We start from the raw sequence: 16057 nt of genomic DNA on the forward strand, positions 1-16057 counted from the left end.
ACTGAGGCTAATTTAGCACAGAATGCAATCGTAATCAAAGTAGACAATATGTAGTTCTAGTATGAGGAGGATTCAGAAGTAGTGTTCAGTGCGCGTCTGCTGTGAGTGTCAAAAAGCGCAGCCAACAAAGTTAGGGAAGTTCTCTGCTCCGCCTCCCTGATTTATTAGAACTGCACGCCGTTTCACCCCATGTGTTTTAAGTCAAACGCTGTCATGAAACCGTATGATTAGCTTATAGTATGTTTAGATTTAGTCAGGCTACTAGTTCAGTAGCCTAACCAGTAACCAGCATCATGAAGTTGACCTAGGTAAACTCATGCTTACCAAACTAGTAGCATGACTAGTCTTAACTAATCCAACTGGTTTCATTACAATAGCCTACTATTAATTGTAGCATATGATTTCCTCCCCGTTTTTTTGTTGCACAGAGAAATGGCATATAGGCCTACTGTAGGCTATTGATTAGTGCATGAAGATGTAGGTGCCTCCCCCTCCTGTAGTATAATAATAATAATAATAATAATAATAATAATAATAATAATAATAATAATAATAATAATAATAACAATAATAATAATAATAATAATAATAATAATAATAATAATAATAGGGCCTAATAATAAACATGGGGAAAAAAACATTTTTTTCTATTAGGCTACCCAGGGTTTCTCCAGACCCCCATTAGCTTGTGTATAATTGTTTTGGCTATTATTATGGCTACAACTGCTTACTAGGAGGCAAATATGCATACAAAAAAAAATACAGGAGTGGGACAGGAGTGGGAGTACTTTTGAGCAGGAGCGGGCAGGATTGGGAGTCTTAAACACTTAGGGTTTTCATTTGCCTTAAGACATGTAAAAGTTTTTATCTTTTAGCTGACATGTTTCGACACAACAACATCAGCTGTTTTTAAAGCACATCACTCATCAACATCACAGTGACCCTCTGATGAAGACGGAAGTAACACCGTCGAAACATGTCAGGTAAAAGATAAAAACTTTTACATGTCTTAAGGCAAAAGAAACCACTAAGTGTTTAAGTTAAACAGTTAGACATAATGAACTTAATTCATAGGATTGGGAGTCGTTCCACACAGAACAGGACAGGACAGGATTTATTTTTTTTACTCTGGACCAGGATTGGGCAGGACAGGATTTTTTTTCTGGGAGCGGGACAGGACAGGAGTGAAAATCCACTCCCGTGTCATGCTCTAGTGTGCAGAGCATGGACTTGTTGTGTGTAACGACCTTTCACCTGGAGAAAGGTTTTTTTTAAAAACACATTTCGACGGGGAATTGTCTACACAGGACATAGTGTGAAATGTGCACAGTGATATTAAATAAACACAACAGTACATGCATTACTGACGTTATAGGCCTATTAAAAAGTCATTTTCAGTGAGAGTCATTCAATACAACATCACAAGGGTCATAATCGCACAATAGTCACTTACTAATGTAGCTCTCTATTTCTCCCTCTTGACAGATTCAGTTGTTCCCTTTCCTTAAGACATCCTAACTTGCGGTTAATAGTTTGAACACCAGATGGCGCCCAATACCATCTTAACAACGTGCTTAACATCTTACCATTTTTTTTCTCAGTGCTGCTGAGTTCACCTATGGTCAGGTACAATGGGCCTATCCATCTTCACATCTCCATGGACACAAAGATTCTGGATGAGGGGATTGAAAAGAAGGGAGGACCAGGCCCAGCGTGTGTGATGTGCTTGCAGCATCCAGCTTCCTAATGCAAGCCTCTTACATAACTGGTAGGCCAACATGCATACACACACACTGCTCATCACATGTTTATTTGTTGCGGTATGTGACACATTTGTTTTACTGTATATCTACTACATCTACTACATCATCTACTATATCACAGTAGCGTGTGCATGTTGCATGCGTGAAGTGTAATTAGAAAAATACACAAAATAACTAGGCCTATTTGGCACTAGGCAATATTCCACATGGTATCTACATTTGTTATTTCATACACATCTGTATTTTCTCTGTCAGTGTCATAAAGAACATGGTCAACCTTAGGCACTGCTTACTTCTTTTTGGTTTTCTTGTCTGATGCCATGAGAAGTTTATAATCAATGTGTTATCAATGTTATGTACTAGCTGCTGTGATTCTTTCATTCTGCTTCTAAGCCTGGAGCACAAAATATCACACTGACAAATCATTTTCAAAAATGTTTTTATATTTTATTTTATTTTCATTTTTTTACAAAGCACACAAACCCAAAATATCATGTCCCACTGTACACAGTCAAATCTAAAGTATTTACAAATAACCACACTAAGACAATTGGTTCAGCAAAGATGCAGTGTATATTTATATGCTTTAAAATGTATTAGTAATAATAATAAATCACATTGAACCAGGTGCCTTAAAGTAACAATGTACTTGTAGTTTTCCTCTTCAGTTGTCCTGTACTTGGAAGACAAACTGTCATTCAAGAGAAATGGCATGCTCCTCTTTATTGCAATGGTACTCCATAGAAGTACTCCACAACAACAACAACAAAATACTCAGTGATCCTTTAAGTGAGGATTTAAGACGGTCCTTTGTTTTAGTGATATTTTATACCACCCTCCTGATAGTTACTTCTAACCAAAACCCTGTAATATTACTTTCTTCACACCACAGCACTGAAAGTCTCTGTAGGAGTTTCAGTCTAGTTCAGCTGCCATTTTTCCCAGTGCTGTGTTTTTAATCCTTTAACCATCAAAAACTGTCTCTAAAACTACTGTTAAAAGCTGTAAAAGCATGAAGAATCTGTACATATTGTATTGTTATGCTGCCCAAAAAAAACCAGAGAGGTGAACTGCACGACCAATTCCCATGTCTAATGTCTGGTCATGTCATGGGTTCTCCCAGTGAATATTATGTTTCAGGGAATGTACAGAAGAGGTGGAGTTCGGTGAGCAGTGATGTATTTTAAAAAAGCTTCAGATTGTCAGTACCCATGTTCCACATTTGTTTTCTTGAGTCCTTGTAGTGAAATCTGTCTGGGTTTCTGCACCGACCTCTGGATAGTTGGGCTGTACCCTGCTGCCCCTGTACCCCTGGTGTTGGTGCTTCACTCTTGAACAACCCTGTGTACTAAAAAAGCCTCCGACAAGTAGACTACTGGCTCCGGTGAACCCTCATTTTCTTTATTGGGTCCTCCAAATGAATATATGACTATTTTAGAATAGTGGTGAGCTGCAGACATGTCAATACCAGGTTCAGAAAATTAAACCCTACCACAAATTTGATCACATACTGCCCAGAACCAGCTGATCATTAATGAAAGACAGGTCCACCAGGTGACATAACCTGTGTTTGAAGGAAACTGTACCAGGATTATTTACTTCTGAATTGGATATTTGGCACCTTTGGTGGTGAGAGGTAGGGCACCTGTTGCCCAGGTTTTGAGTGGCCCTCATATCTATTGTGCACCTGTGGCTTTTGAACCACCATGGTACAGTCCTCCTGTCGTGCACTGGTGGTGAGAGGAAGGTCTCCTTGACCTCGTATCTTATGCACTAGCAGTGGAGGTGGGCCACCTTGCATTGGACTCTTAGACACCAGAAGTAGGACGTGAGCCACTTTTGCCCATTTTTTTGCCCACTTTTGCCTTTTTGACATTTCAAGACTCCATTTTCTGTACAGTAAAGGTGATGCACTCCACCTGTCCCTTAGTAGTCTGTGTTCCTCATACTGTATCAGAGTTTTTTACACTGGAGGTGGGAGACAGGACACCTCTCAATATGTTTTGTCTCCTAGCGGTGGAGGAAGGCCAGTTGTGCCCTTGTGTGTGTGATTCCTCATACATGAATACTGTTTCTGGACTTGTGCGTGAGAGGAGAGTGTGGGGCAACTTTGCACAGCGAAGCTGTAGTCCTCATATCTTTTGTACACTAGTGCTGGTGAGACGTAGGCCTCCCGTCATCCGGTAAATAGCAAGCCTCATATCTTTTGTCCCTTAGCAGTGGAGGTAGGCACCTTGTGCCCCTGTGAGTGAGCCCTCCCGAGTGAATACTGTCTCTGAACTCTTGACTTGAATGTAAAACCTTTTACACCTCTCATCTGCCCATGTCCTTTGTTCTGTACACTTCACGGTAGTCCTCATAATCTGTATGGAGAGTGCCATATGTTTTTGTACATGATACAAATCTTTTGTGCATGAGGCTCTCCTCAGGCGGTCGGCCCTCATGTCTGATAGTCGGTCCTCATATCTGCAGGTCCGTGGGGGCGTTTCGACGGCTGCTGGAGCTGCTGGCTACAGAGGTGCGTCGCGGGGACATGGGCATGGGGCTGGCCCTGGACTCGGAGCTGCTCTCCTCGATGGAGTCTGGTGTGCATGGCCTGCTTTGCCTTTTAGACCTGGAGCCCGCTCTGCCCCGCACTGATGCGTACACCACACCGCTACCCCCACTACTGCTGCCGCCACCGCCACCAGCACCGCCCACCCCAACCGACGCCCGGCCTTTAGGCACGCTCCCAAACGAGTCCCCCTCTGAGGTGTTGCCCTCGACGACCGTGGAACAGTGCCAGGGCGCCGTCACCTTCCATGGCTTCTTGATGGCGCTGACGGGCAGTGTGGGGCAGGAGGAATGGGAGGAGTCACGTGGGAGACGCGGGGACTCCGGGCTCTCCCTTTCCCTCTCCCTCTCTCTCTCCCTCTCCCTCTCCCTCTCCCTCTCCTTCTCTCTCTCCCTCTCCTTCTCCTCATCATGTGGGGGGAGGTGTGCCTGGTCCTCCCCGTCGTCTGGCTTGGGTGGCGTAACAGAGTTGCTGGGCCCTGAGCGAGTCTCGCTGCTGGTGTTGTTGGAGTTGCTGTTGTACTCCGTGGGGCTATGTGCCGACTCCTTAGGGGCGTCGGGGAGGGCGCTCTTGAGGTTGCCTCCCGTGGCGTCTGCCCCCCCTCCACCCTTCACGGGGATGAAGGCGGACTGGGAGGTGATGATGGAGGGGTAGGGGGGCGAGGCGTCGACGGCCGGGGGTTTCTCCATCAGCAGGTTGTAGCCACCGGGTGCAGAGGGCAGAGTGGACTTCCTCCCCACAGCCATGGCCACCTGAGGCACCACCGAGTCCTTCTTGTAACTGGTATGGAGCACATAAACACACACACAAACACACACACATACACACACACGTTACATAGGAGTTCAACATGGCACCTCTGTGTCCTTCTTGTACAAACCCCAACTCCGATGAAGTTGGGACGTTTGGTAAACAGTGAATAAAATTACAATGCTATCATTTTCAAAACATTCAATCTATTCATTAGATGGAGAATAGTGAAAAGACAACATATTAAGTGTTAAAACCGAGAAAAAAGATTGTTTTGGGGGACATATGTACTCATTTCTATTTTGATAAATCCAACACGTCTCAAAAGAGTTGGGACGGGGACAATAAATGGCAGCAAATGTCGAGGAAGACTAAAAACAAAACAAAAGACAACACTTAACAGTTAAATACATTAACCGATGAGATGATTTTATATAGAAAACAGTGTTAATTCCTATCTTGGACATGATTTCACCAGCTTAAATGGTGGGTGTATTCCTTGTCATGTTTTGCAATGTTTTCCTTTCTGTAGTGCTTATAGTGTGACAGGTCTTGACCAAAAACCCACCATTTTATCACCTGCTGGTCCTTATGATGGAGTTAAAACTGTTAAAACATAGTAGAGAATGCAATTTGACCTTACTATGTGGCAGTAATCAAAGATCTCCCTTCAAAATATAATGCATGACTGGCTTTTCATGCTGTTTAAAACCCATTTATACCATTCAGCACTGTATTTAACTCTACAGATGAGTGAGAACATCTTAACCAATGCACTACTGCACCCGCATGCCATCATGGAGGCTGACTTTTGAAGCTAGCACTAACACAAGTTGGATGGTCTATTTTCACTGTAGCACAGGATGTGCAATGCTCTATTATTGTCAAAAAGAATGGACTTCTACAACTTCTGCTGACTTCTGTAAGCAAAGGACAGTTTCCCATGTCTTCTGGGTCTATTTCAAGTGAGCTCAGGTGCTTAGGAGAATGTTACACCCCTGTATCATTTACATGCATTAAGCATTCTTAATATGGCCAATTTTCAATATCTCTAATTCCTGGAGTGCTAGAGTGAGACTACAGCCAATATATATTTCATGATGTCATGAACCTATACAATGATTTTATTAACAAAAATATGTCTTATATACACTCAATCGTGCTAAATCAAATAGAATTCAAAAATGTATGTAATAACTATGGTAATTATTCCCTTTGCATCTTTAATTCTGAGTGACTCAGCCTCTCTGTGATGATCTTATACCTGGACACCTATATTGTCCGTCAGTACAATTCATTTTGAAATGTTCTTCTTTGTTGTTTTATCTTATTTGGATGTTTACTAAATTTCACTGATCACCGTCCCAACTCTTTTGAGACGTGTTGGATTTATCAAATTAGAAATGAGTACATATGTCCACCAAAACAATATTTTTTCTCGGTTTTAACACTTAATATGTTGTCTTTTCACTTTTCTCCATCTAATGAATAGATTGAATGTTTTGAAAATGATAGCATTTTGATTTTATTCACTGTTTACCAAACGTCCCAACTTCATCGGAGTTGGGGTTTGTACCTGGTTAGGAGTACTCTCACACACACATACATACATGCATGCACACACACACACGCACGCACACACACCATACCTGTCAACTTTGAGCTTCAAAAAATTGGATAATGCCCAGATTTAACCCAAAAAAGGGGAAATCTTCAACAGGCCAAATACACTGGCTTTTCACACTGACAGTCCGCATGCACTGCAAGTCCTGTTCAGAATTCCCCCACAGTCCATGTTTTAAAAGGAGCCTGTATAGCTGAAAATGAATGAAATATCAGTTTCTCTTTGTTGTTTTTCTTGCTCAAATTGAATTGTAAGCAACCGCTGTGTAGCAGAACATAGCTTCTTTCTTTGACATCTTTGTCTGGGGCTGATGCAAAACTTTGTGCTGGTGCACATTGATAATGTGAAAAATCAGTATATTTTCGGGAAAATACAAAACAGGAAGACAGCGGAAAATAAGGGAGTTTCCTGGGACAAATGGGAGCGTTGACAGGTATTACTCACACATAACTGGTACACACACACAGACACACACACACACACAGGAATTACACATGGCATCAGGGTACTTGGCAACTTTGTTCACATATGGTATACGGTCTACATGGAGCTGTATTATGAGATCTATTATCTTGAAAACGGAGACTTCCAAATTAAATCAATAAATGAATCAATCAAACAATCATTCAATATAAAGCTACTATTTACCTGGTGGGGTAATAGCTGTCATCTACATCATCCCGGAGGTGTGGGTAAATATCCAATATTCCCTTCTTGAGTGCCTTGAGTTGAGAAGTAGTGGAGAGAAACACTGTTAATCCAAAACCTTTATTAATCCAAACGAAGAAATCTAACATGTCACTCAACAGTGTGTGCGTGCGTGTGTGTGTGTGTGTGTGTGTGTGTGTGTGTGTGTGTGTGTGTGTGTGTGTTGTATAAAGTAAAGTAGAAGCACTGTTATGGATGTAATTACAACACAAGTATTGTCTGTCTGTCTGTCTGTCTGTGTCTCTGTGCGAGCGCGTGTGCGAGCGCGTGTGCGTGTGCGTGTTTTGACCCCTCCTAACCTTGTATCCGAGGTGCATGATCTCCAGTATGTTGAGGAAGAGGGAGATGAAGGCGATGCACTGCATGAAGACCATGAAGACGCTCTTCTCGGTGGGCCGGGACACGAAGCAGTCCACGGCGTTGGGGCAGGGCTCGCGCTCACACTTGAAGAGCGGCTCCAGCTGGAAGCCGTAGAGCACGTACTGGCCGGTCATGAAGCCCACCTCCACAGCCGAGCGCATCAGGATGTGGGCCACGTAGGTGCGGAGCAGCGAGCCGCGCAGCGGGGCCTTGTTCAGCTTGCTCTGGTCCAGCTGACGCATCTCCCGCTCGATACGCCGACGCACCTCCGCCTGCGGGTGGAACACAGTTGGAGTTAAGAGTTAAGTTCATCAGAGTCAGAGAGGTAATCATTTTCTCTAGAATGGGTTTCATACCCAGTAGTGTTAATTCAAGGGTTAATTCAACACTTTAAGAGTACTCTGGGACCAATTTTACTCTAGATTAGAAGATGATACATGAACTCTGTAAGTGTAAACCCTGCAAAAGTTACAGTGTAGCTTGTTCTATGGGTTTAGAGCCAGTGACGATCCTACACTGATTTACTCACCAGGCGAGACCCCTCTAGTGTTGTTTTGAGTGATGCAATCAAGAAGTTGACCTCTATTAATATTGTAACTTCATTACTTTCTTCACTGGAGAGAAGACACCGAAGCAGCACACATGCAAGTGCTGCTCTGGGTGTCTTCTCTCCAGTTAACCCCTTTGCACAGAGCCTATGGTTTATAACCTTATTATCACCACAATTGTAATTTCTATGTCAGTCTGTTACTTAAGGCTCTCGGTAATATCATAGCAATGTTTTTATGATGTAGTTGACAATTTTCAGCAAATAGTGAATAGGCCCGCCCGCGACTCCATCTGCACTAAGAGGCTACAATTTCCTGTCTGTCTCCCATCGATGCACCAGATGACAAAACAGAAGTGCGTGGCATTACCCTATGATGTTCATTTTTTTCTTTTTTGTACATTTTTCGGCTTTTTATAAAGACCTTTATTTAATATAGGGCAGTTGAATGTGACAGGAAATGAGCGGGAGAGAGATGGGGAAAGGACCAGGAAACAACCTCAAGCCACTGCGCCCCTGCGTCCCCATGATTTTATTTCTGACTAGTCAGTTGATATGATGTTTCTACCTTCTCTAGGTCCACTTCCTCCAGTTCCCGCCGCAGTGCTATCTTCTTCTTCTGCCGCTCCTTCTCCAGTGCTCGCAGACGGTACAACGCGTGGCCCATGTAAACCAGAGAGGGAGACGACACAAAGATCACCTGAAAAAATACAAGAAAAGAAAAATGTAAAAAGAAAGTCATAATGAAAATATTATTCAGGACTGTTAATACTGTCATAGGACAGTAAGTAAGTATTGCCTGCAAGACCTCCACCGAGGAAGCTGTTTGTTAGAACATTTGACAATGTTACACCCTACCTATTTTTATTTTAAGTCTTTGTCTTCTTTTTGTGGAGTAAGAAATTGGAACGTTAAAATTCGCCCTGTCCCACAATTCAATTTGCAGTCACTAGGGGCGTCTAGATTTGTAGGCTAGCAATGGTAAAGAATCCCGATCATGACCAAAATGTAATCACTTGTTCCTTTGGTAATTTCCAACAACTCCACAACGTTTCAGCCAAAACGGTTCATACGTTTTTGAATTATCCTGCTGACAAACAAACAGACAGACAAACAGACACACAAACCAACGTGACCGAAAACATAACTTCCTTGGTGGAGGGAATAATTTAAAAAGTAGATTAAATTAAAACATTTAAATAACCCAGTATGTATTAAGCAATATGGGGGAGGCCAGGTCATAGCAGATGTTATAGCACCCAGGTGGCTTGATGTTAGTAGTGTTGTAGTTACTAGTATAAAGTAATTACTAGTGTAATAGAAGTAATATATGTAGAACTAACCTGTAGTACCCAGTATCTAATGAGTGATATGGGGAAGGCCAGGTCGTAGCAGACGTTGCGGCAACCGGGCTGCTCCGTGTTGCAGATGAAGTCACTCTGCTCGTCGTTCCACACGTCCTCGGCGGCCACCCCCAGCACCAGCATGCGGAAGATGAAGAGGATGGTCAGCCAGATCTTGCCCACCATCGTGGAGTGGATGTGGACCTCCTCCAAGATCCCACCCAGGAAGTTCCAGTCCCCCATCTTCACTCGAGCATCTTTGTGACTGAAGAGGAGAGAAGAATGTGAATTAGAAGAAGAAGCAGAGCTTTGGTTACCAACACTAACATACAATGGTCACTACGGCTTCAGTCCCCCATCTTCACTCCAGCATCTTTCTGACTGAACACAGGAGAGATGAACGTGAATCAGCAAAGGACCTTTGGTTACTGATTGACCTTAACAAACATCACTAGTCACTACAATTCTATTCCCTTCACACAAGCATCTTTGTGACTAAACACAAGAGAGGGCAGTCTGAAATACAGTTGTCAATGGTGTTTGTATTGTGATGGGCTCCACAAGTTCCACTCTCCCATCTACACTCAAGCGTCTTGAGTCATGAGGAGAGGACTGTGAATTACAAATGGACCTTTCTGACACAAAGCCTACTGTACAGTAGTAGTCACTGCAATTCCAGTCACCCATCTCCACCATGGAGTTAGTGACTTAGTGGAGCAGAAAGGAGAGTGAATCGGAAAAAAGTTAGACTACTGCCTCTACCATACAGTAGTCATTGCAGTGTACTGTATGTGTTGTGATGGGATTCAGAAGTTCCAGTGCCCCATCTTCACTTGAGCACCTTTTTGACTATAAATCCAAAATATAGGAGTTTAAATCAGCTGTTTTTCTGTTGTGATGGGTTCTAAATTACCTTTTTGCATCACCAGCCAAAATGGCAAGTCAAATGTTAATCTTGGGCTAGTAGCCAAACACACACACACACTAAAGGATCAAAGTGGCTAGTAATTTGGTCTTTTCTAACAGCCAAACAGAAATTTCACCAGCATTTGGCTGGTTGGCATGGTGTTAATTAAGAGCCCTGGTTCCACAAGTTCCAGACTCCCATGTCCCATCTACACCCAAGTACCTTTGTGACTAAGGAATGTGAATCTGGAATGGAGCTTTGGTTACTGACATACAATGCCTACAGTAGTCAGACTGAACACAGGAGAGAGGAGCGAAATATGTTTAAAGAACAACAGGCAGTTCTAGTCCCCCATCTTCACACTAGCGTCTTTTAGACTGAAGACAGAGGAGACCCATGTTATAGAGTTGTTATAACCAGAATGGCAATGACCAAGTCGTGATGTAAAGGCCCTGCGTCGTGTCAGTACTGTGTAGTGTATTACTATACTTAAGTCTTTTCAACGACTATTAAAATGTCCCACGGCTGGAACGGGGTGGATCATGAGACCACAAGACAAGAGCGTTAATCACAAAAGGAGACATCAGCTGTACATTAACATATTCACTGCAGTGATATTGTTGTGAACATCGTTGGGCCACTGCTGGAAATGTGAGGACTGAGGACTACATTGGCAGTTGCAGCATCTTTTTGAGGAGTGAAAGGGGGAGTTATTGATGACTGAGCACATAACTAAGTAGAGTTAGTTGGGCAGGTTAAGAGACATTATGTCCTTGTGGAGAGGAGAGGAGAGGACGAGGAGAGGAGAGGAGAGGAGAGGAGAGGAGAGGAGAGGAGAGGAGGGGAGACGATGGAGGAGAGGAGGGGAGACGATGGAGGAGAGGAGAGGAGAGGAGAGGAGAGGAGAGGAGGGGAAAGGAGAGGAGGAGAGGAGAGGAGAGGAGAGGAGAGGAGAGGAGAGGAGAGGAGTGGAGAGGAGGGGAGAGGAGAGCAGAGGACGAGGAGAGGAGAGGAGAGGAGAGCAGAGCAGAGGACGAGGACGAGGATGAGTTGTTACAGTTCAGAGGCGAGAAGAGGGGAGGGGATGAATGAAGAGAAGAGGAGATGAATGGAGAGGATAGAAGAGGAGATGAATGGGGAGGGGATGAGGATGAGTTGTTACAGTTTAGAGAAGTGAAGACCAGGGACCAGGGCTCACTTGAAAAAGAGATAATCTAAATGTGATTTTGTTCCCTGGTTAAATGGAGGTAAAATAAATAAAAAGAGGAAAATGAGTTGACACTACAGTGGAAGATAAGTTTACATGGCTGTGCATGGGGGAGAGGAGGGAGGGTTTGGGCAGGTTTGATGAGGCATTGGTGACGGAGAAATTGGTGACTGTTAGGGGTCTTACACACCAGGGCGGTAAAGCGTCGCGGAATGGCCGCGTTTTTTACCGGCGTCGGTGAAAATACATTGAAACATATCTGTCCTTACACACCAACCGGCGGTAGTCGAGCGTCAGCTGCGCGGGAGCCGGCTCCGCGCCGCGCTGCATTTGGAAAATAGAACTCGAGCGTATATTTCACGCCGGCGGTGTCTCATTCAAATGAATGGCAAAGTAGCATGCTAGCTTTGGCTGTGGGGAGGGTTTTGAACAGGACTGGCCGCGCACGCCGACGCTGTCAGTGTGAAAGGCAGAGAAAAACACGCCGGCCGAAACTAAGCAGAAAGACCGCGTTCGTCCCGCGACCGTTCCGTTCCGCCTTGGTATGTTTTAGGGCCAAAACATACCAAGGCGGAACGGAACGGTCACGGGACAAACGCGGTCTTTCAGCCGGCGTGTTTTTCTCTGCCTTTCACACTGACAGCGTCGGCATGCGCGGCCAGTCCTATTCAAAATCCTCCCCACAGCCAAAGCTAACATGCTACTCTGCCGGTCGCCGGCGTGAAAAATACGCTCGAGATCTATTTTCCAAATGCAGCGCTCGACGCTCGACTACCGCCGGTTGGTGTGTAAGGACAGATAGGTTTCAATGTATTTCCACCGACGCCGGTAAAAAACCCGGCCGTTCCGCGACACTTTACCGCCCTGGTGTGTAAGACCCCTTACAGGGGTGAGGAGGATGAGTAGGAGGAGGATGGGCAGATTAAGTAACAGAGACACCAGGTGATTTTGAAGGGGAACCCAATGCATGCCAGATTGTCTTTAGAGTCATATGTCCAAAATGATGAGAGAGAACATAATACTCTTTGCCTGGTGCCCATATTTTGAAAAGTGTCAATTTCATTTTTAATGAAATGTTTTTGTTTTATTAAAATCCAACCATCGGAAAAAGAGTGTATAATCTCTCATCATTTTGAGCAGACACATCAGTGGGAGAAGCAGGTAGGAAAGTAAAGGAGGTTTGGTGACTCACAATGTATAGCAGTCACATCTTTGTGACTGTGCACATAGTAGAGAAGGGTGAATTAGGGGAGGCTTGGCAACAGAAGCATTGATGACAGACACATGAACATAGTCGATACAGCAATGGTTGTGATTGGTGCCCTCTGACAATGCCTCGTTAACCTTGACTTTGTTAATAGGTGACTGTCCCTTTAAATTGACAAATGATTCCACATGCTGTACAAATGCTGGTGCAGAAATGACAAGTCATTAAAATATCAAGGACATCCAAAGTCTGTTTTTTTTAATGGTCTTGATTATGACTGACATTTTCCATTTAATGTCAAGTTGATCACTATTAAATCCACATAATAACGCAACAATAACATTAAATATAATGTAACAAAAATACAATATTAGCAAAACGGGAAAAAGGATGTCTATGTAAGAATTATTTGTAGAAGCATAGAAGAGATAAGCATTGGATGATTAGATGTTAAATGATAGATGATAAAATAAGAAGTGTACCATCAATAACAATAAAATTAGAGAACAGAATACAAGAACTATATAAAACCAGCAAAATGTCTGCCTGTACCGATAATACTCAAGCCAAAATTAAATGATGTACAAGTGTGATACATGCAATATTAATATTTCAGGTAAGTGTTACAAAAACAAAATTTCCTTTGTCGTACCAAACCTACAGTAATGCATGGTAATAAAGTACGATGCAACACAAAGTTTCAGTCCAATCAACACCAAAAAATCAGAATGTCCAGTCAAAAAGTAATATAAATGAATGAAAAGTAGTGAGCAATGTGATCCTACCTTCAGCCAGAGTAAAATCATTTATGACAAATTTACAGGCGCTGCCGAGTAAAATCCCAATATAGTCACATCGTTAACAGCTTGGTAATTAGCTCCTTCCCTTCCCAATAAAAAACCTTCAACACCACAACTGGCCTAAGTGCCTGCAGTATCAAGCACCTTACATTACAACTTGACCATCACTGCCCACACCTAGTGCCACCACTAGCCACTCATGATGCCAGCCACTGCTATTTATTGCACCCAATGGCCTCTTGCAAAAAAAAAAAAACATACAAAGCCAAAACCCAAAGTTGTATTTGATGACTACCAACATGTCCCTCGGATCAATGCATCAGCAGTGGCGGCAGCAGTAGTGGTAGTCATGGCGTCCGGTGGGGCAATGGCTCGCAGCCAGCATACCTTGCAGCGGCATGGACAGACTGCCGGTGGTTTAGATCCCCTCGAGTCATCCGGGCGCGTCCCGGCCGCCAAAATGCCCAAAAATCGTTGGTGTGCAGCACATCTGTCGCGGCGCATCACCTGAACTTCTTTGACCCCCACCCCCGTTTACAGCGGTGCGCTTGGCAGCAGCGAGCAGGGGCAGCGTTCCAACTGGGCTGCTGAAAGGGATGGGTGGGGAGGGCTGGGCTGGGCTGGGCTGGGCTGGGGAGGAGTGGAGTGGAGTGGGAGGAGGACGGTTCCAGGCGGGGGGGTGGGGAGGGACATGCATGTTTTTCCAACTTTGTGGCTGGCTTGGCTTCTGCTGGGCTGGGCGGTTAGGTGGGGTTGGGGTTGCGCTGGGTGGTAGGGCTGACAGGGCTGGATGGACGGGGTTGTGGAGGGGTGTTGGGTGGTCTGGAATAGGTGGGGGTTGGGGACGGACATGCATGAGAGGTTTTGGTTGGCATGGCATGCACAGCGCTGTTCCACCATGGGTCAATAAGCTCCACCAGAGATGAGCATACGGCACAGCACATCACAGCACAGCACTGTACAGCACAGTACAATACAATACAATACAATACAACAACCAGCTTCAATTGATCTTACGAGTCCCCTCTGCTGCCCTGCTGTGTAGTTGTTATCTGTTGCTAGTGGTGTTGATATACAGCATTTACGCTTTTGCCCCGGAATTTTCTTTGGTAACTGATTGGGGTCTTTTTTTGCAATGAGGATGGGTAATAATGCATTTAAACTCTCACCTCACATGTTTTATTTGTGTTACTTTTATTTATTTATTAGATTTTGAAATTTTGCTTTTGTTGTCCCCTTGAGGGGATGAGCTTGATTAGCAATTATGAACTATAATGACATAAGAAGATCAGTTCCCCTGGACAGCAAGGCTTCACAATGAAATTCATATAATGCTGAGTTTCTTTTAACCAAAATAGGCATATACAGTCCTATATAATCTTCTTATTGTTTGGGTGTTTGCTTGTCCATTTGTGTGTGTGTGTGTGAGTGTGTGTGTGTGTGTGTGTGTGTGTAGTGATGGTGTATGGTTGGTATGTGTATGCATATACGTATATGTACATGTGCATACTATAGGCATACACATGCGCAGAACATAATGTGCTTGTACTTGTGGGTTGCTTTGGTGGTTGGTTTTGGTGTTATTGCGTGGTATTTTTGAAGTCAGCTGATTTGTGGTATCTTTGATGTCTCCTGCTGTGGTGACTGATCAATTATTTTTTGTGTGAGTGATGTAATCAATCGGTCACGTCCTATTTCAACCTCTGCTTGCTCTGTCTCAATGTAATTGAAATTGGTTTTGGCAAGTTGTGGCCACATTTCATTCCGTTTACAGCAAATCCATGCTGTATGTCCAGCATGTGAGCAGATGGGATGAGGCTAAGGGACCTTTAGGACAGACTACTATTTTTCAAAGTCCTTCTTTATCGTTTTCTCTTTTTTCCCCTTTTTGTTTTGTTGGGGAATTGTTTGTCTCCTATAGATGCATTCAGAGCCCAGGGCCATCTCAGCATTTGTTGAACAGACAATAGCAGTATGTTTTTTATCATTATTATTCATTTCGAATTACTTTGAGCAGTGGCATGAACACAGAACTATCTCATTAAACGTTTATGATTCACCTCACAAATAAAAGGCAGCCATAATCCATGTGGATAAATGGGCCTATGCCTATCAGAGCATTTGTGCTTAAGAACAGTTAATTGCCCTTGCCTGGTCCTGTTTCTCTGAGCAAAAAGGTCATTTAGGTTCATAATGGTAATGATTTGTTTTTGCTCACCAGACTGACAGACGCACAGACACTGGAGAGGACAGAGAAACAGGCAGACAGACCCTGACTCTCAGAGTT

At 43.8% G+C, this 16057-nt stretch overlaps 1 protein-coding gene across 1 annotated transcript; it reads right to left on the reverse strand.

The window, feature by feature from the left end:
- Positions 1–4223: 4223 nt before the first annotated feature.
- gja9a (gap junction protein alpha 9a) lies at positions 4224–14207 on the reverse strand. The gene is made up of 7 exons (XM_063198185.1): positions 14158–14207; positions 9650–9914; positions 8875–9006; positions 7699–8031; positions 7340–7413; positions 4445–5097; positions 4224–4399 (listed from the first exon to the last, which is right to left on the reverse strand). Exons 1-7 carry the CDS (start codon positions 14205–14207, stop codon positions 4224–4226), a joined length of 1683 nt encoding a protein of 560 aa, XP_063054255.1.
- Positions 14208–16057: the final 1850 nt, after the last annotated feature.

The sequence above is a fragment of the Engraulis encrasicolus genome, chromosome 5 (genome assembly GCF_034702125.1).
Source record: "Engraulis encrasicolus isolate BLACKSEA-1 chromosome 5, IST_EnEncr_1.0, whole genome shotgun sequence".
Classification (NCBI taxonomy): domain Eukaryota; kingdom Metazoa; phylum Chordata; class Actinopteri; order Clupeiformes; family Engraulidae; genus Engraulis; species Engraulis encrasicolus.